Below are 22,381 nucleotides of genomic sequence, written 5' to 3' on the forward strand. Positions count from 1 at the left end.
ACACACACACACACACTGTTTTATCTCAGGTGTGTGACAGCTTCATTAACCTCAGGAAACCTTCCTCCCTCCTCCCATCCTTTCCTTCCTTCCTTCCTTCCTTTGTGGCCTGATCTTCTTTCCTTTCCTCACCTCCTTCAAAGGAACCTTGAAATGACATTCCTTTCCTTCAGGGTTGTCCTCTCGTCTCCTTTCCTCCTTCCTTCCTCTGATCTCCTTAAATCCATCCCCCCTTGTCGTCTCCTCGTCTCCTTTACTTTCTTGTCTTTCCTTTTCCTTCCTTTCCTTCCTCCCTTATCTCCTTCCCTTCCCAGTCTCCTCTCCTCTCCTTCCTCCTCTTTTCCTTCTGCTTTCTGTCATCTCGTCTTCCTCCAAATGTACTTACTACCTTCTCAGCAGGGAGGTCAAAGGTCAAGGTTCACACACACACACACACACACACACACACACACACACACACACACACACACACACACACACACACACACACAGAGAATCTGTCAAAACCTATACATTTTGGCCGGTCCTCACTTTGTTTTCATTGAAATCACTTCCTTAGGTTGCTATAACATGCTATACTCAATTTGTCAAAAAAAAAATTAATCAAATTTTGGACATTTTTTTTTTGTCAAATTTTGGACAAATTTTTTTTGGTCCAATTTTGGACCAAATTTTTTTTGTGAAAATTGTGGACCAAATTTTGGACCAAATTTTTTTTGTGAAAATTTTGGACACTTTTTTTGTCCAATTTTGGACACATTTTTTGTCCAATTTTGGACCAAAAATTTTTGATACATTTTTTTTTTTAAATTTTGGACAAAAAAATGTTTGTCCAATTTTGAACCAAATTATTTTTGTCAAATTTTGGACCAAACATTTTTGGTACATTTTTTTTTTAAATTTTGCTTGACATAAAATATAACATTTTGGACCAAAAATTTAAAAAAAATCGAAACAGTTTTCCAGCCCTTTTTGCTCTGGGGCTCCACCTGCAGACATTTTATGGTACTGCAACCAGTAGTTCTTTGTAGATGTCGTTCATGAAGTAGATATTTGTAATTGTGTTGATTTATAAAGTGGAAATGCTGGTCCTCAGTATGCAGCAAGTACAAGAATGTGTGTGTGTGTGTGTGTTCAGCTGTCAAAACCAAAATTGGATGTGTGTATGTACATTATTATGCCAGTTCATATCTGTCTGAGGAACCAGCTATGAAAATAAAGGCGTGTGTGTGTGTCTCTCTCTCTGTGTGTGTGTGTGTGTGTGTCTGTTCCCATCCCACAGCTCTGTGTGAGGTCAGTGTGTGTGTGTGTGTGTGTGTTTTCGTTGGATTGTTTCCACATGAGCGTCAGAAAACTCTCAGCAGGAGAAAACTTCTCGTCAAACACACACACACACGCACACACACACACGCACACACTCGCACGCGCACACACACACACACACACACACAAAAGTTTAAAATACACAGCCTTGTAGCTCATCAGATCGTCTGAAGGGATGATTGAGTTGTCCAGCAGGGGGCGCTGTGAGCGCACACACACACACACACACACACACACACACACATATATATACACACACACACACACACTTGTTCAGGTTAAAGGTTGTGAGTGTGATTCCTGCTCAGGTCACATGGGTCAACAATGACGCACACACGCTCTCCTCTGTGTGTGTGTGTGTGTGTGTGTGTGTGTGTGTGTGTGTGTGTCTGTGTGTGTGTGTGTGTGCGCCTCTGTAACTCCTGTCTGAGTCTCCACCAAATAAAACTTTATTAGTCTCACTCCTGTTAACGCTGCAGCAACAAACACAGCACGACATCATGAACCACAGTCTGACTTCATAAACACACACACACACACACACACACACACACACACACACACAGATAAACAGATAATGTCATTAAATGGAAACCAAAAACACACAAAACACAAACTATGAATTAATTTACTGACATTGGTTCAAAAACTCCTTCCTTTCCTGGTGTCGTATTCATCCATTCATTCATTCCTTCATTCATTCATTCATTATAATTCTATCATTATTATTATGTTGGGTTTTAATGACGCGGTTTTTACTGAAAACACAACAAGATTAAGATTAATGCTCAAAACTGAAGACAAAAGGACATCTACAGGACATATAGGGGACATCTAAAGGTAATTTGTGGGATATCTACAGAACAACTAAAGAATATGTAGTGGACATCTATACCGGAAGGACCTCTACAGGACACGTAAGGGACATATATAGACGATAGCATCTACAGGACGTCTAAAGATCATCCACTGGACATCTGAAGGGCATCTGTGGGACATCTACAGGACAACTGGAGGATTTAGTGGACATCTTTACCGGAAGGACCTCTACAGGACACATAAGGGACATCTATAGACCATAGCATCTTCAGGACATCTCATGGACATCTACAGGACATCTGAAGGACATCTGCAAGACATCTAGAGCTCATCCAAAGGATATGTAGTGGACATCTATACCGGAAGGACCTCTACAGGACATATAAAGGGACACCTACAGGACACAAAAGGGACATCTATAGACCATGGCATCTACAGGAAATCTCATGGACATCTACAGGACGTCTAAAGATCATCCACTGGACATCTGAAGGGCATCTGTGGGACATCTACAGGACAACTGAAGGATTTAGTGGACATCTATACCAGAAGGACCTCTACAGGACACATAAGGGACATCTATAGACCATAGCATCTACAGAACATCTCATGGATATCTACAGGACATATGGGGGACATCTGAAGGGCATCTGTGGGACACCTAAAGGACAACTAAAGGATGTAGTGGACATCTATACCGGAAGGACCTCTACAGGACATACAAAGGACACATAAGGGACATCTATAGACCATAGCATCTACAGGACATCTCATGGACATCTTCAGGATATCTGAAGGACATCTACAAGACATCTAGGGCTCATCCAAAGGATATGTAGTGGACAACAATACCGGAAGGACCTCTACAGGACATATAAGGGACACCTACAGGACACAAAAGGGACATCTATAGACCATGGCATCTTCAGGAAATCTCATGGACATCTACAGGACATCTGTGGGACATCTACAGGACAACTAAAGGATGTAGTGGACATCTATACCGGAAGGACCTCTACAGGACATATAAAGGACACATAAGGGACATCTATAAACCATAGCATCTACAGGACATCTGCAAGACATCTAGAGCTCATCCAAAGGATATGTAGTGGACATCTACAACGGAAGGACCTCTACAGGACATATAAGGGAAGTCTACGAGACATCATGGACGACACCTTCAGGACATATTAAAGATATCTTCATCAGTAACATCTGCAGGTCACCTGAGGGACGTATAAGGCATAAGGACATTTGAAGGACATCTACAGAACATCTAAAGACCAGTTACAGGACATGGAATAAACCTGGACATAAATTGTCCTCATGAGCTGCAGACGGTTCCAATCATTTCCTTCCATTAAGATAATTGAGGTTGTTTTAAAGTTTATATGTTCAGTCGTCAACACTTTATTTCTTCCTGCTGCTCTCGCGTAAACAAAAACATCTGTTTTTCTAAAGTGAATCTAAATGTGTGAGACGCAGGACGACAGAGACAGGACGTCCTGCTCAAACAGCTGCTGTTTCCTACCGTCATGTGACAGCTGGAGGCGTGGCCTCGTCTGCCTCCAGGATTTGGCCACGCTGGAGTCCGCGGGTGTCGGCCACAGCAGTGGGAGGAGCCACAGCATCAGGGTGTGGAGAGACCCCGCCCCTCCTGCCGCCTGAAGGCGTGTCATCGCTGATGTGGAGAGAAAGAGGGCGAACGACTGGTCACATCACACTGGAGGGAAAACCAGGAAATGGAAAATTAGAGAAGAAAGGATTGGAGGACATCTACGAGACGTCTGGAGGACATCTACGAGACGTCTGGAGGACATCTACGAGACGTCTGGAGGACATCTTACAAACATCTACAAGACGTCTGGAGGACATCTACGAGACGTCTGGAGGACATCTTACAAACATCTACAAGACGTCTGGAGGACATCTACGAGACGTCTGGAGGACATCTACGAGACGTCTGGAGGACATCTTACAAACATCTACAAGACGTCTGGAGGACATCTACGAGACGTCTGGAGGACATCTCCGAGACGTCTGGAGGACATCTACGAGACGTCTGGAGGACATCTACGAGACATCTGGAGGACATCTACGAGACGTCTGAAGGACATCTTACAAACATCTACAAGACGTCTGGAGGACATCTACGAGACGTCTGGAGGACATCTACAGGACATCTTAAGAACATCTAAGGGACAACTACAGAAGATCTAAGGGACAACTACAGAACACCCTATAGGACACCTGAAGGACATCCAGAAGACATCTATAGGACATCTGCAAAGGACAGACATCTACAAGACATCTTAAGAACACCTAAGGGACAACTACAAACACCTATAGGACACCTGGAGGACATCTAGAAGACATCTTAAGAACATCTAAGGGACAACTAAAGAACACCTATAGGACACCTGGAGGACATCTAGAAGACATCTTAAGAATATCTACAGGACAACGATTGGAGATCTGAAGGACATCTAGAGGACAACTAAAAGAGAGTGACAGAACATTTGTAGGACACCTGAGAGACAATTATGAGACAACAAGAACATCTACGGGACAACTAAAGGACAACTACAGGACAACTAAAGGACAACTACAGGACAACTAAAGGACAACTAAAGCGCTATGATGAATGTCCTCACTTAGAATACTGTACATGAATGTGTGTGTGTGTGTGTGTGTTTCCTGTGTCGGTTTAGATTCAGATTTAAAAACAAAGTGAGACAATGTCTAAAAGACACAAATAACACACACACACACACACACACACACACACATGCATACATCCCATGAGTATACAGGAAGAGACAGTTTGTCCCTCGTCTGTCTCCATGACGACGAGTCGTATTTCACATGATGACTCAGCACATGTGTGAGCGCTCGCGGTTTGTTGTTTTACCACAAGAAGAAGACGAAGACGTCTCTTCTGTCCTCTGACGAGACACATTTATCCATGTTTGTCCTCAGTTTCTTTGACACCCTGTAATCGTGTCTTCATTTAAAACAACAACAACAACAACAACAAAGAAACAAGTCTTTATGTTGACGTTTGTCTCCACAGTTTCAGGAAGTAACAGATCATTCTGTCGTTCACCAGGCTTTTAATTTGAAAAGCTTTGAATCCTCCAGGTTTAAAGGAGCAGGACATTAAAGTCTGTGATTGTGTGAGTCGTCGACGGTTGTCTTTTCAGAGGACACAAGAAAGTCAAAAACAAGAAAGACAAACGTGATCGATCCATTAATGAGTGATCAGTTAATGGTACGTTCCATTTGGAGTCGGAAACTGGGAATTTCCTGCTCGAGGTCACCTGACAGGAAACAAAACAATGAGTCTACAGGACAACTACAGGACAACTACAGGACATCTACAGGACATCTACAGGACATCTACAGGACAACTACAGGACAACTACAGGACATCTACAGGACAACTACAGGACAACTTAAGGATTTCTACAGGACAACTACAGGACAACTACAGGACAACTACAGGACATCTACAGGACAACTACAGGACAACTACAGGACAACTAAAGGACAACTACAGGACAACTACAGGACAACTACAGGACAACTACAGGACATCTACAGGACATCTACAGGACAACTACAGGACAACTACAGGACATCTACAGGACAACTACAGGACAACTAAAGGACATCAACAGGACAACTACAGGACAACTACAGGACATCTACAGGACAACTACAGGACAGCTACAGGACATCTGATCTACAGGACAACTACAGGACAACTACAGGACATCTGATCTACAGGACAACTACAGGAAAACTACAGGACAACTACAGGACATCTGATCTACAGGACAACTACAGGACATCTACAGGACAACTACAGGACAACTACAGGACATCTACAGGACATCTGATCTACAGGACAACTACAGGACATCTGATCTACAGGACAACTACAGGACAACTACAGGACATCTACAGGACAACTACAGGACATCTGATCTACAGGACATCTGATCTACAGGACAACTACAGGACAACTGATCTACAGGACATCAACAGGACAACTGAGGGACAACTACAGGACAACTACAGGACATCTACAGGACAACTGAGGGACAACTACAGGACAACTACAGGACATCTGATCTACAGGACAACTACAGGACAACTACAGGACATCTGATCAACAGGACAACTACAGGACAACTACAGGACATCTACAGGACATCTGATCTACAGGACATCTGATCTACAGGACAACTGAGGGACAACTACAGGACAACTACAGGACAACTACAGGACAACTACAGGACAACTACAGGACATCTACAGGACATCTGATCTACAGGACATCTGATCTACAGGACAACTGAGGGACAACTACAGGACAACTACAGGACAACTACAGGACATCTGATCTAATGGACAACTACAGGACAACTACAGGACAACTGAGGGACAACTACAGGGAAACTACAGGACATCTGATCTACAGGACAACTACAGGACAACTGAGGGACAATTACAGGACAACTACAGGACAACTACAGGACAACTACAGGACAACTGAGGGACAACTACAGGACAACTACAGGACATCTGATCTACAGGACATCAACAGGACAACTGAGGGACAACTACAGGACATCTGATCTACAGGACATCTACAGGACAACTACAGGACAACTACAGGACAACTACGGGACAACTAAAGGACATCTACAGTGTCTGTTAGTCCTAAAACCAACCATGCAGTTTTCAAAATAAAAGCCTCACGCTCCCTCTAAAACAGGACCATGTAGTTTTCAAAATAAAAGCCTCATGGTTTACATCAGCTACACTAAAACACTAACCCAGGGTTTTCAAATTAAAATTAAAATGTTCCCTGAGTCCACAATTAAACCCAACAATGCAGGTTTCAGAATAAAAGTCTCACTTCAACGCTAGAAGAGGACGATGCAGTTTTCAAAGTAAAAGTCCCAGTTTCTTTTTATCTTCTCCACACCTAAACACAACCAAGCACTTTTCAAAATAAAATCCCCATGTCTCGCAACCCTTGATTTTTCAAAATAAAAGTCTTCATTTATTTTAAGACACAGAACCACAAGGTGTTTTGTTTGTTTGTTTGTTTGTTTGTTTAAAAAAAAAAAAAAAAGTTTTTCACATTAAAAGTCAGCCGAAACTCACTCCGATGAGCCCGAGCAAACTTTTGACCTTCCTCACATAAAAAACCAGGCGCCCCTGAATGCCTCAGATGCCTTCACTGACCTCGAGGATCCGCGGAGAATAACTGCTGAAGAGCTTCCTTTGCTCCCGGTCGAGGGATTAAACTCTTTTATTGTGTTTGGACGAGGTGAAAAACCTCGTTTTAACGGCGCGCTTGATTTATCCATCAACTCCACACATTCTTATTTATCACCCCTCCCGTCTTTAATGCTCCTGCTGCTGATCTGACTTTTATTTCTCTGATACGACGATGTCTCTGCGTCCGTCATCAGCGGCGAGGAGGCGACAGCTTTACGGCCTGACCCCGCCCCCCCCCCCTGACCCCGCCCCCCCCCCTGACCCCGCCCCCCCCAACCACTGATCCCCCGTGTCGTCTTATTACGTCAACATTAAATTGAGTTCATGTCTCCGTCTGCTTTCTTACGTCTTAAATCCACTGTCGGCCTTTCTCTCTTTTACACACACACACACACACACACACACACACACACACACACACACACACACACACACACACACACACACACACACACATGCACACACACACACACACACACACACTTGTAATGATTTGAAAATATCTGCTTTTTTAAAAACATAACAGTTGTTTTTTTCAAATCATCTCAACGTTCAGGTCAGTAAAAAAAAAAAGAACACATTTTGTCTTTCAAAATAAAAGTCTCACCCTCTGTATGTCTACACGGAAACACGACCATGTGCTCTTCAAAATAAAAGTCTCACTGTCTGTAGGTCCCAACTTAAACACAGCCATGTAGCTTTCAAAATAAAAGTCTCAATTCCACACTAAACCACACATTTTTCAAAATAAAGGTCTCACTGTCTGTATGTCCACACTTAAACACAACCATGTGGTTTTCAAAATAAAAGTCCCTCTGTATGTCCAAACTTAAACACAACCATGTGGTTTTCAAAATAAAAGTCTCTCTGTATTTCCACACTTAAACACAACCATGTGGTTTTCAAAATAAAAGTCTCTCTGTATTTCCACACTTAAACACAAACATGTGGTTTTCAAAATAAAAGTCTCTCTGTATTTCCAAACTTAAACACAACCATGTGGTTTTCAAAATAAAAGTCTCTCTGTATGTCCAAACTTAAACACAACCATGTGGTTTTCAAAATAAAAGTCTCTCTGTATTTCCACACTTAAACACAACCATGTGGTTTTCAAAATAAAAGTCTCTCCGTATGTCCAAACTTAAACACAACCATGTGGTTTTCAAAATAAAAGTCTCTCCGTATTTCCACACTTAAACACAACCATGTGGTTTTCAAAATAAAAGTCTCTCTGTATGTCCAAACTTAAACACAACCATGTGGTTTTCAAAATAAAAGTCTCTCTGTATTTCCACACTTAAACACAACCATGTGGTTTTCAAAATAAAAGTCTCTCCGTATGTCCAAACTTAAACACAACCATGTGGTTTTCAAAATAAAAGTCTCTCCGTATGTCCAAACTTAAACACAACCATGTGGTTTTCAAAATAAAAGTCTCTCCGTATATCCAAACTTAAACACAACCATGTGGTTTTCAAAATAAAAGTCTCTCCGTATGTCCAAACTTAAACACAACCATGTGGTTTTCAAAATAAAAGTCTCTCCGTATTTCCACACTTAAACACAACCATGTGGTTTTCAAAATAAAAGTCTCTCTGTATTTCCACACTTAAACACAACCATGTGGTTTTCAAAATAAAAGTCTCTCTCTATGTCCAAACTTAAACACAACCATGTGGTTTTCAAAATAAAAGTCTCTCTGTATATCCAAACTTAAACACAACCATGTGGTTTTCAAAATAAAAGTCTCTCTGTATTTCCACACTTAAACACAACCATGTGGTTTTCAAAATAAAAGTCTCTCTGTATTTCCACACTTAAACACAACCATGTGGTTTTCAAAATAAAAGTCTCTCTGTATTTCCACACTTAAACACAACCATGTGGTTTTCAAAATAAAAGTCTCTCTGTATGTCCAAACTTAAACACAACCATGTGGTTTTCAAAATAAAAGTCTCTCTGTATGTCCAAACTTAAACACAACCATGTGGTTTTCAAAATAAAAGTCTCTCTGTATTTCCACACTTAAACACAACCATGTGGTTTTCAAAATAAAAGTCTCTCTGTATTTCCACACTTAAACACAACCATGTGGTTTTCAAAATAAAAGTCTCTCTGTATGTCCAAACTTAAACACAACCATGTGGTTTTCAAAATAAAAGTCTCTCTGTATATCCAAACTTAAACACAACCATGTGGTTTTCAAAATAAAAGTCTCTCCGTATTTCCACACTTAAACACAACCATGTGGTTTTCAAAATAAAAGTCTCTCTGTATTTCCACACTTAAACACAACCATGTGGTTTTCAAAATAAAAGTCTCTCTGTATGTCCAAACTTAAACACAACCATGTGGTTTTCAAAATAAAAGTCTCTCTGTATATCCAAACTTAAACACAACCATGTGGTTTTCAAAATAAAAGTCTCTCTGTATGTCCAAACTTAAACACAACCATGTGGTTTTCAAAATAAAAGTCTCTCTGTATGTCCAAACTTAAACACAACCATGTGGTTTTCAAAATAAAAGTCTCTCTGTATGTCCAAACTTAAACACAACCATGTGGTTTTCAAAATAAAAGTCTCTCTGTATGTCCAAACTTAAACACAACCATGTGGTTTTCAAAATAAAAGTCTCTCCGTATGTCCAAACTTAAACACAACCATGTGGTTTTCAAAATAAAAGTCTCTCCGTATGTCCAAACTTAAACACAACCATGTGGTTTTCAAAATAAAAGTCTCTCTGTATTTCCACACTTAAACACAACCATGTGGTTTTCAAAATAAAAGTCTCTCTGTATTTCCACACTTAAACACAACCATGTGGTTTTCAAAATAAAAGTCTCTCTGTATGTCCACACTTAAACACAACCATGTGGTTTTCAAAATAAAAGTCTCTCTGTATGTCCAAACTTAAACATAACCATTTAGTTTTCAAAATAAAAGTCTCTTTGTTTGTCCAAACTTAAACATAACCATGTGGTTTTCAAAATAAAAGTCTCTCTTTATGTCCAAACTTAAACACAACCATGTGGTTTTCAAAATAAAAGTCTCTCTGTATATCCAAACTTAAACACAACCATGTGGTTTTCAAAATAAAAGTGAAAACCTGAGTGCGTAAAGACAGAAATTAAAAGAATAAAAACAGAAATTGAGAGCGACTAACTTGACACTGCCCTCTAGAGGAAATATTGCATTAAAAATATAAATGAGCATTAACGCTATTATTAGATCAAACACTGTTCGACAACAGAGAAGAAGAACAGATGATCCAGAGTCAAGAGGTCAAAGGTCAAACTCAACATTACGTCGTTCCACAGTCGACCGAGCGTCAAGAGAAGAAATCGTAGAAAAACGCGATCGTTCTCCAAAACAAAGACGAGTGTTTTTACAGCGGAACGAAAAGAGCCAGAGACAAACAAACGCTGCTGTGGGAACTGAGCTGCAGCCTGCAAAGCATTCTGGGAAGAGGAAACCATCTCTGTCCGTCTGTCTGTGATCACGACCGCTAACGCTCTGTTATCTCCACGCTCTCTCTGGAGAATTCTGGGAAAAGGAAAAAGCGTCGACGTCATGTGTTTCCAGACGAATGAAAACACAAACACCTGCAGCTGTTATTTCTCTGTCCTTTTCACGTCCACTTACAAATGTGGAAACACACGTTTCAATGCTGTTTAATGCTCTAAAGTTCCGTTTTTATGCTTTAAATTTCAGATTTTATGCTCAAAATTTCTGTTTTTATGCTCTAAATTTTGGTTCAAGCTCCAAGTTTGTGTTTTTATGCTTTAAATTTCATGTTTTTTGCTCTAAATTTAATTTTTTATGCTCAAAATTTTTGCTTTTATGCTCTAAATTTCGGTTTAAGCTCTAAATTTCTGTTTTTTGATTTAAATTTCATGTTTTTTTGCTCTAAATTTCCGTTTTTATGCTTTAAATTTCATGTTTTTTTTTCTAAATTTCTGTTTTTATGCTCAAAATTTCTGCTTTTATTCTCAAAATTTCTGTTTTTATGCTTTAAATTTTTGCTTTTATGCTCTAAATTTCGGTTTTTTTATTTGAATTTCATGTTTTTTTTTTCTAAATTTCCGTTTTTATGCTTTAAATTTCAGATTTTATGCTCAAAATTTCTACTTTCATGCTTTAATTTTCGGTTTATGCTCTAAATTTCTCTTTTTATGCTCTTAATTTCAGTTTTCATGCTCTAAACTTCTGTTTATGCTCTAAATGTCTGTCTTTACGCTGTATATCTCTGCTTTCATGCTCTATGTTTCAGTTTTTACTTTCTAAATTTCTGTTTTGACACTTTTTTACACTCTGTGTTTTGCGTAAATGAACAATAACTCAGCACAACCTTCATATTAGAGCTTTAAATGCAGAGATACGAGCTGAGGACATTTACAGTTCAACAAGAACAAGCTGTAAAACGACGTTTAATCAGAAAGAACGAGATTTTCAGATTATCACGTCGGCAACACGGTGAACTGATAATCTGTAAACACTGAATCACCATGAAGACGTTTTTTAAAATAAATAACAGAATTCCAGAGGTTAGAAAATATCAAGTCATCGTCAGAAATAAGGAGCTGAGAGAGACTTTGAGGTTTGACCAGATATTAACGTGAGATTAAAGAGGATTAGGAAAGTTTTAAAAATAAAAAAGACAGCGTTTTCAGATTAGAGTCAAAATTATGATTTTAATTTTAACAGTCAGAATTCTTCCTTTTTTTCCCTTAGATTTTAAAGTCAAAATTCTGGTGCTTTTTCTCAGAGATTAAAAGAGATTTTTTCTGAAAGTCAGGATTAGCGAGTCCGGCTCTTTAGCGCGTTAACCCCTTGACGCCATGAAGCCTCAGGACCTGGTGAAGCAGCTGTAACTCTGGGGAACTTTAAACAGCCTCAGTAAGTCAACGTTGACAAACTGCAAAAACACACGCGTCCATGTGTCGACGCTCGGAACAACCTGACATTCCAGTCGGTCTGTCGGGAAACGTAAAAACAAAAAAACACGTAGATTAACGCGCGAGACGAGCGGAGACTTCTACGATCTGCGAGGGTTCGGCAGGTGTTCAACAACAGAGCCAAGAAAATAAAAACTTCTCTTTCATATATAATAAAGTACAAATACTTTGTGACTGCACACTTCATGTGTCTGTACTCCACTGCATTAACTTAATACATTTTTAATTTCTGCTTTTATGCCCTAAATTTCAGTTTTTGTGCTCTAAATGATAGTTTTTCTGCTCTAAATTTCTGTTTATGCTCTAAATGTCTGCTTTAAAGCTCTAAGTTTCTGTTTATGCTCTAAATTTTGGCTTTTATGCTTGAAATTTCTGCTTTAAAGCTCTAAATTTCTGTTTATGCTCTAATTTTCTGTTTATGCTCTAAATGTCTGCTTTAAAGCTCTAAGTTTCTGTTTATGCTCTAAATTTTGGCTTTTATGCTTGAAATTTCTGCTTTAAAGCTCTAAATTTCTGTTTATGCTCTAATTTTCTGTTTATGCTCTAAATGTCTGCTTTAAAGCTCTAAGTTTCTGTTTATGCTCTAAATTTTGGCTTTTATGCTTGAAATTTCTGCTTTAAAGCTCTAAATTTATGTTTATGCCCTAAATATCAGTTTTTATGCTCTAAATTTCAGTTTTTATGCTCTAAATTTCAGTTTATGCTCTAAATTTCTGCTTTAAAGCTCTAAATTTATGTTTATGCCCTAAATATCAGTTTTTATGCTCTAAATTTCAGTTTTTATGCTCTAAATTTCAGTTTATGCTCTAAATTTCTGCTTTAAAGCTCAAAATTTCTGTTTATGTTCTAAATTTCTAGGGGCAGTGGAAACAGGTCTTTATATATAAGACTTTTAACCATGACAAAGACTCTGACGCTGTTAAATCAGGATGAAAATCCTGCTTCAAAGCTTCAATCAAATCTTGTCAAAAAGTTTTAATAAAATAATGTTGGAGAAAATACAGCAAATGTTCAGAATGACTGTAAATCTGTCAAATCTAAGTCAAATAAAACCTTCACTGTGTGTGTGTGTGTGTGTGTGTGTGTGTGTGTGTGTATCTCTGATGATAAAGTATCAGATGATTCACTCCCTCTGCCTCCATATCTGCCATCACTCTGACACTGAGTCCAGCTACACCCTGCACTCCTACACACACACACACACACACACACACACTCCTACACACACACACACACACTCCTACACACACACACACTCCTACACACACACACACACACACACACATACCAGCAAAACTTTAAATTTACAGAAAGAATTGTGAAATAAATTGATAAAAAAACACTACTAAGTTGTACAAACTACTACTATTAACTACTACTACTGATGCTACTAATTACCAACTACTACAACTACGAATGAATGTTACTATGACTAATTACTACAACCTCTACTACTTTCTTGTACAAATTATTATAGAACTATACAAGTATTATTGGGTCATACTGCGTCTTATTAAAGTATTATTGGTTCATACTGCGTTTTATAAAAGTATTATTGGGTCATACTGCGTTTTATAAAAGTATTATTGGGTCATACTGCGTTTTATAAAAGTATTATTGGGTCATACTGCGTCTTATTAAAGTATTATTGGTTCATACTGCGTTTTATAAAAGTATTATTAGGTCATACTGCGTTTTATAAAAGTATTATTGGGTCATACTGCGTTTTATAAAAGTATTATTGGGTCATACTGCGTTTTATAAAAGTATTATTGGATCATACTGCGTTTTATAAAAGTATTATTGGGTCATACTGCGTTTTATAAAAGTATTATTGGGTCATACTGCGTTTTATAAAAGTATTATTGGGTCATACTGCGTTTTATAAAAAGTTTTATTGGGTCATACTACATTTAATAAAAGTATTATTGGGTCATACTGCGTTTTATAAAAGTATTATTGGGTCATACTGCGTTTTATAAAAAGTATTATTGGGTCATACTGCGTTTTATAAAAGTATTATTGGGTCATACTGCGTTTTATAAAAGTATTATTGGGTCATACTGCGTTTTATAAAAGTATTATTGGGTCATACTGCGTTTTATAAAAGTATTATTGGGTCATACTGCGTTTTATAAAAGTATTATTGGGTCATACTGCGTCTTATTAAAGTATTATTGGTTCATACTGCGTTTTATAAAAGTATTATTAGGTCATACTGCGTTTTATAAAAGTATTATTGGGTCATACTGCGTTTTATAAAAGTATTATTGGGTCATACTGCGTTTTATAAAAGTATTATTGGGTCATACTGCGTTTTATAAAAGTATTATTGGGTCATACTGCGTTTTATAAAAGTATTATTGGGTCATACTGCGTTTTATAAAAGTATTATTGGGTCATACTGCGTTTTATAAAAGTATTATTGGGTCATACTGCGTCTTATTAAAGTATTATTGGTTCATACTGCGTTTTATAAAAGTATTATTAGGTCATACTGCGTTTTATAAAAGTATTATTTGGTCATACTGCGTTTTATAAAAGTATTATTGGGTCATACTGCGTTTTATTAAAGTATTATTGGGTCATACTGCGTTTTATAAAAGTATTATTGGATCATACTGCGTTTTATAAAAGTATTATTGGGTCATACTGCGTTTTATAAAAGTATTATTGGGTCATACTGCGTTTTATAAAAAGTATTATTGGGTCATACTGCGTTTTATAAAAGTATTATTGGGTCATACTGCGTTTTATAAAAGTATTATTGGGTCATACTGCGTTTTATAAAAGTATTATTGGGTCATACTGCGTTTTATAAAAGTATTATTGGGTCATACTGCGTCTTATTAAAGTATTATTGGTTCATACTGCGTTTTATAAAAGTATTATTAGGTCATACTGCGTTTTATAAAAGTATTATTGGGTCATACTGCGTTTTATAAAAGTATTATTGGGTCATACTGCGTTTTATAAAAGTATTATTGGGTCATACTGCGTTTTATAAAAGTATTATTGGATCATACTGCGTTTTATAAAAGTATTATTGGGTCATACTGCGTTTTATAAAAGTATTATTGGGTCATACTGCGTTTTATAAAAGTATTATTGGGTCATACTGCGTTTTATAAAAGTATTATTGGGTCATACTGCGTCTTATTAAAGTATTATTGGTTCATACTGCGTTTTATAAAAGTATTATTGGGTCATACTGCGTTTTATAAAAGTATTATTGGGTCATACTGCGTTTTATAAAAGTATTATTGGGTCATACTGCGTTTTATAAAAGTATTATTGGGTCATACTGCGTTTTATAAAAGTATTATTGGATCATACTGCGTTTTATAAAAGTATTATTGGGTCATACTGCGTTTTATAAAAGTATTATTGGGTCATACTGCGTTTTATTAAAGTATTATTGGGTCATACTGCGTTTTATAAAAGTATTATTGGATCATACTGCGTTTTATAAAAGTATTATTGGGTCATACTGCGTTTTATAAAAGTATTATTGGGTCATACTGCGTTTTATAAAAAGTATTATTGGGTCATACTGCGTTTTATAAAAGTATTATTGGGTCATACTGCGTTTTATAAAAGTATTATTGGGTCATACTGCGTTTTATAAAAGTATTATTGGGTCATACTGCGTTTTATAAAAAGTATTATTGGGTCATACTGCGTTTTATAAAAGTATTATTGGGTCATACTGCGTTTTATAAAAGTATTATTGGGTCATACTGCGTTTTATAAAAGTATTATTGGGTCATACTGCGTTTTATAAAAATATTATTGGGTCATACTGCGTTTTATAAAAGTATTATTGGGTCATACTGCGTTTTATAAAAAGTATTATTGGGTCATACTGCGTCTTATTAAAGTATTATTGGTTCATACTGCGTTTTATAAAAGTATTATTAGGTCATACTGCGTTTTATAAAAGTATTATTGGGTCATACTGCGTTTTATAAAAGTATTATTGGGTCATACTGCGTTTTATAAAAGTATTATTGGGTCATACTGCGTTTTATAAAAGTATTATTGGGTCATACTGCGTCTTATTAAAGTATTATTGGTTCATACTGCGTTTTATAAAAGTATTATTAGGTCATACTGCGTTTTATAAAAGTATTATTGGGTCATACTGCGTTTTATAAAAGTATTATTGGGTCATACTGCGTTTTATAAAAGTATTATTGGGTCATACTGCGTTTTATAAAAGTATTATTGGATCATACTGCGTTTTATAAAAGTATTATTGGGTCATACTGCGTTTTATAAAAGTATTATTGGGTCATACTGCGTTTTATAAAAGTATTATTGGGTCATACTGCGTTTTATAAAAGTATTATTGGGTCATACTGCGTCTTATTAAAGTATTATTGGTTCATACTGCGTTTTATAAAAGTATTATTAGGTCATACTGCGTTTTATAAAAGTATTATTGGGTCATACTGCGTTTTATAAAAGTATTATTGGGTCATACTGCGTTTTATAAAAGTATTATTGGGTCATACTGCGTTTTATAAAAGTATTATTGGATCATACTGCGTTTTATAAAAGTATTATTGGGTCATACTGCGTTTTATAAAAGTATTATTGGGTCATACTGCGTTTTATAAAAGTATTATTGGGTCATACTGCGTTTTATAAAAGTATTATTGGGTCATACTGCGTCTTATTAAAGTATTATTGGTTCATACTGCGTTTTATAAAAGTATTATTGGGTCATACTGCGTTTTATAAAAGTATTATTGGGTCATACTGCGTTTTATAAAAGTATTATTGGGTCATACTGCGTTTTATAAAAGTATTATTGGGTCATACTGCGTTTTATAAAAGTATTGTTGGGTCATACTGCGTTTTATAAAAGTATTATTGGGTCATACTGCGTTTTATAAAAGTATTATTGGGTCATACTGCGTTTTATAAAAGTATTATTGGGTCATACTGCGTTTTATAAAAGTATTATTGGGTCATACTGCGTTTTATAAAAGTATTATTGGGTCATACTACATTTAATAAAAGTATTATTGGGTCATACTGCGTTTTATAAAAGTATTATTGGGTCATACTGCGTTTTATAAAAAGTATTATTGGGTCATACTGCGTTTTATAAAAGTATTATTGGGTCATACTGCGTTTTATAAAAGTATTATTGGGTCATACTGCGTTTTATAAAAGTATTATTGGGTCATACTGCGTTTTATAAAAGTATTATTGGGTCATACTGCGTTTTATAAAAGTATTATTGGGTCATACTGCGTTTTATAAAAGTATTATTGGGTCATACTGCGTTTTATAAAAGTATTATTGGGTCATACTGCGTTTTATAAAAGTATTGTTGGGTCATACTGCGTTTTATAAAAGTATTATTGGGTCATACTGCGTTTTATAAAAGTATTATTGGGTCATACTGCGTTTTATAAAAGTATTATTGGGTCATACTGCGTTTTATAAAAGTATTATTGGGTCATACTGCGTTTTATAAAAGTATTATTGGGTCATACTGCGTTTTATAAAAAGTTTTATTGGGTCATACTAAATTTAATAAAAGTATTATTGGGTCATACTGCGTTTTATAAAAGTATTATTGGGTCATACTGCGTTTTATAAAAAGTATTATTGGGTCATACTGCGTTTTATAAAAGTATTATTGGGTCATACTGCGTTTTATAAAAGTATTATTGGGTCATACTGCGTTTTATAAAAGTATTATTGGGTCATACTGCGTTTTATAAAAAGTATTATTGGGTCATACTGCGTTTTATAAAAGTATTATTGGGTCATACTGCGTTTTATAAAAGTATTATTGGGTCATACTGCGTTTTATAAAAGTATTATTGGGTCATACTGCGTTTTATAAAAAGTATTATTGGGTCATACTGCGTTTTATAAAAGTATTATTGGGTCATACTGCGTTTTATAAAAGTATTATTGGGTCATACTGCGTTTTATAAAAGTATTATTGGGTCATACTGCGTTTTATAAAAATATTATTGGGTCATACTGCGTTTTATAAAAGTATTATTGGGTCATACTGCGTTTTATAAAAATATTATTGGGTCATACTGCGTTTTATAAAAGTATTATTGGGTCATACTGCGTTTTATAAAAAGTATTATTGGGTCATACTGCGTCTTATTAAAGTATTATTGGTTCATACTGCGTTTTATAAAAGTATTATTAGGTCATACTGCGTTTTATAAAAGTATTATTGGGTCATACTGCGTTTTATAAAAGTATTATTGGGTCATACTGCGTTTTATAAAAGTATTATTGGGTCATACTGCGTTTTATAAAAGTATTATTGGGTCATACTGCGTCTTATTAAAGTATTATTGGTTCATACTGCGTTTTATAAAAGTATTATTAGGTCATACTGCGTTTTATAAAAGTATTATTGGGTCATACTGCGTTTTATAAAAGTATTATTGGGTCATACTGCGTTTTATAAAAGTATTATTGGGTCATACTGCGTTTTATAAAAGTATTATTGGATCATACTGCGTTTTATAAAAGTATTATTGGGTCATACTGCGTTTTATAAAAGTATTATTGGGTCATACTGCGTTTTATAAAAGTATTATTGGGTCATACTGCGTTTTATAAAAGTATTATTGGGTCATACTGCGTCTTATTAAAGTATTATTGGTTCATACTGCGTTTTATAAAAGTATTATTAGGTCATACTGCGTTTTATAAAAGTATTATTGGGTCATACTGCGTTTTATAAAAGTATTGTTGGGTCATACTGCGTTTTATAAAAGTATTATTGGGTCATACTGCGTTTTATAAAAGTATTATTGGGTCATACTGCGTTTTATAAAAGTATTATTGGGTCATACTGCGTTTTATAAAAGTATTATTGGGTCATACTGCGTTTTATAAAAGTATTATTGGGTCATACTACATTTAATAAAAGTATTATTGGGTCATACTGCGTTTTATAAAAGTATTATTGGGTCATACTGCGTTTTATAAAAAGTATTATTGGGTCATACTGCGTTTTATAAAAGTATTATTGGGTCATACTGCGTTTTATAAAAGTATTATTGGGTCATACTGCGTTTTATAAAAGTATTATTGGGTCATACTGCGTTTTATAAAAGTATTATTGGGTCATACTGCGTTTTATAAAAGTATTATTGGGTCATACTGCGTTTTATAAAAGTATTATTGGGTCATACTGCGTTTTATAAAAGTATTATTGGGTCATACTGCGTTTTATAAAAGTATTGTTGGGTCATACTGCGTTTTATAAAAGTATTATTGGGTCATACTGCGTTTTATAAAAGTATTATTGGGTCATACTGCGTTTTATAAAAGTATTATTGGGTCATACTGCGTTTTATAAAAGTATTATTGGGTCATACTGCGTTTTATAAAAGTATTATTGGGTCATACTGCGTTTTATAAAAAGTTTTATTGGGTCATACTAAATTTAATAAAAGTATTATTGGGTCATACTGCGTTTTATAAAAGTATTATTGGGTCATACTGCGTTTTATAAAAAGTATTATTGGGTCATACTGCGTTTTATAAAAGTATTATTGGGTCATACTGCGTTTTATAAAAGTATTATTGGGTCATACTGCGTTTTATAAAAGTATTATTGGGTCATACTGCGTTTTATAAAAAGTATTATTGGGTCATACTGCGTTTTATAAAAGTATTATTGGGTCATACTGCGTTTTATAAAAGTATTATTGGGTCATACTGCGTTTTATAAAAGTATTATTGCGTTTTATAGCATTTCTTTGAAAGTCTCTTTTATTCGTCTGTTTGAATGTCGAGTGATTTCTGGTCAAATCCAGCTGCTCCACAGATGTGTTTGTCTCCAAACATCATCGTAAAAATGATCCCAAAACTCACAACACACACACACACACACACACACACACACACACACACACACACGAACACACACACACACACACACACACACAGTATCAGAACAGTCTCTATTGTATTATCCTGTTTGTTTTGTCTTTAATTAATAACTGCTTATCACAAGTGAGACAATGATAAAGATATTTGGCCAAAACCAACGTTTCCTTCCCTTCAGACGCCACACACACACACACACACACACACACACACACACACACACACACACACAGTATTCATTCATGGAAACATTTATTTGAATTTCTTTGGAACAATGAAGTCGACATAAACAACTTTATTTTAGACTATTGTTTCTGTGTGTGTGTGTGTGTGTGTGTGTGACTTAAACTCAGATTAAACTCACTTAAAGGATTCCGACTTTTTTCTCAAAGGATTACGTTTTTTTTCTCTCGTAATATTACGCCTTTTTCTCGTAGAGATTCATTTATTTAAATCTCCCATATATCTGAAGTTCCAATTAACCCTGTTTTTTTGAGTGTGTATCTGCGTCATTACCTTGTTTACGAAGCCCTGAAGGTTCTAAACAAACAGTTCAGCCACTGCTGAGAACACTGTGTTTTATTGTAATCTCAGGCTCAGTGAGATCTCTGAAAAAACCCGGTCCGGTTACGTAAACAGCGGTTCTCCTGAACAGCAGATCCTCCTGCTCCGGGCACTAGTCCGGGCACATCCGGTTGCGTACATTGAACCGCAGAAGAAGAATAACGTCCGTTGTGGAGGTGTTTCACGAGCGACAGTGTCTTCTGACTCTGGGTCAAAGGTCGTCAAAGGGACTGCGGCGGGGAGTCGTGAAGAAGCTATTTTTAAACACTGTTAAAACAATGTTTTGATAATGAGGAGCAGTGCATCCACCGTTCCAGAGGGGGGAGCTGCTGATTATGTCACTACCGGGTAACTGGCCAATCACAAGACACTCTGTCTTCCGGGTTGAGAGAGTTGAGTCTGAAATATCGCGGCTGGGAAACAGCGTCAGAAAAGAGGGATTTCTATCGGCTCGTTTACAGCAACTAGGAGGTTTTTGAGCATAAAAACAAGTGAATGTATGTAAATAGACCTGCATAACTAACATATATGTGCAACAGGACCAACTCTATGTGACCTTTAAAGACTCCACTGTCGACAGCAACAGTCTGACATTTACAGAGGAACAGACAGAGAAGAAACAATTAAATAGAACACACACACACACACACACACACACACACACACACACACACACAGACACACACAGGAAACAACAGAGGAGGAAGGAGAAACAACAAAACTCACACAGAGCATTAACCACAATAGGACCATTTTACAACCATAATCTAACATCGCTTGGAGAGCACACACACACGCACACGCGCGCGCACACACACACACACACACGCACGCACACACACACACGCGCGCGCACACACACACGGCACTGATTGTCCCATCGCTCGGAGCTTTTTTAACACAATAGACAAGAAACCTCGGAAATGATGAGACACACATTCATTCACACAGGAACTTTCCCACACACACACACACACACACACACACACACACACACACACACACACACAGAGACGAAGAGTCTGAATAAGACGATGTGTTCATGAGCTCAGATTTAATGTTGTTCTACACTTACTGTGTGTGTGTGTGTGTGTGTGTGTGTGTGTGCCTGTGTGTGTTACATTGACCTCAGGCATCGCCAACAACAAGACGATGATGATGATGATGATGATGATGATGAAACTCAGAGAAACTTTTAAAGAAAACAACATCTCCTCCGATGACCACTAGGTGGCAGTGGGGGGATTTTAACTGTGACGTTAAAGTCCCTGGTTTTCTATATGGACTTTGGTGCAGGGAGAGTGAGTGTTTTACAGACGTCAGTTTCCTGTAGATTTTACCGGTTTATTAAGTGTTTCGTTGAGTTTTCATGTTCACTTTATCAATGATCACAGCTGTGTCACAACAGCGTGTTATCAACACAACAGCAGCAGCGACGACTGTGTGACACAATGTCACCGAGCAAACAGGAAGACAACAACACACACGCGCACACACACGCACACGCGCACGCGGGCACACACACACACACAC

The 22,381-nt window shown here is 36.6% G+C and overlaps 1 protein-coding gene across 1 annotated transcript in view; it reads right to left on the reverse strand.

Annotated features, from left to right (window-relative positions):
* LOC310942312 (semaphorin-3D) overlaps window positions 1-22,381 on the reverse strand; it is a 49,067-nt gene that overhangs the window by 24,683 nt on the left and 2,003 nt on the right. Inside the window, exon 2 of the mRNA XM_083907685.1 lies at window positions 3,677-3,868. Within this exon, the coding sequence (XP_083763811.1) occupies window positions 3,677-3,824 (148 nt within the window). The 5' untranslated portion in view covers window positions 3,825-3,868. The remainder of the gene's footprint in view (window positions 1-3,676; window positions 3,869-22,381) is intronic.

The sequence above is a fragment of the Microchirus variegatus genome (assembly GCF_963457635.1).
Source record: "Microchirus variegatus genome assembly, chromosome: 21".
Taxonomy (NCBI): domain Eukaryota; kingdom Metazoa; phylum Chordata; class Actinopteri; order Pleuronectiformes; family Soleidae; genus Microchirus; species Microchirus variegatus.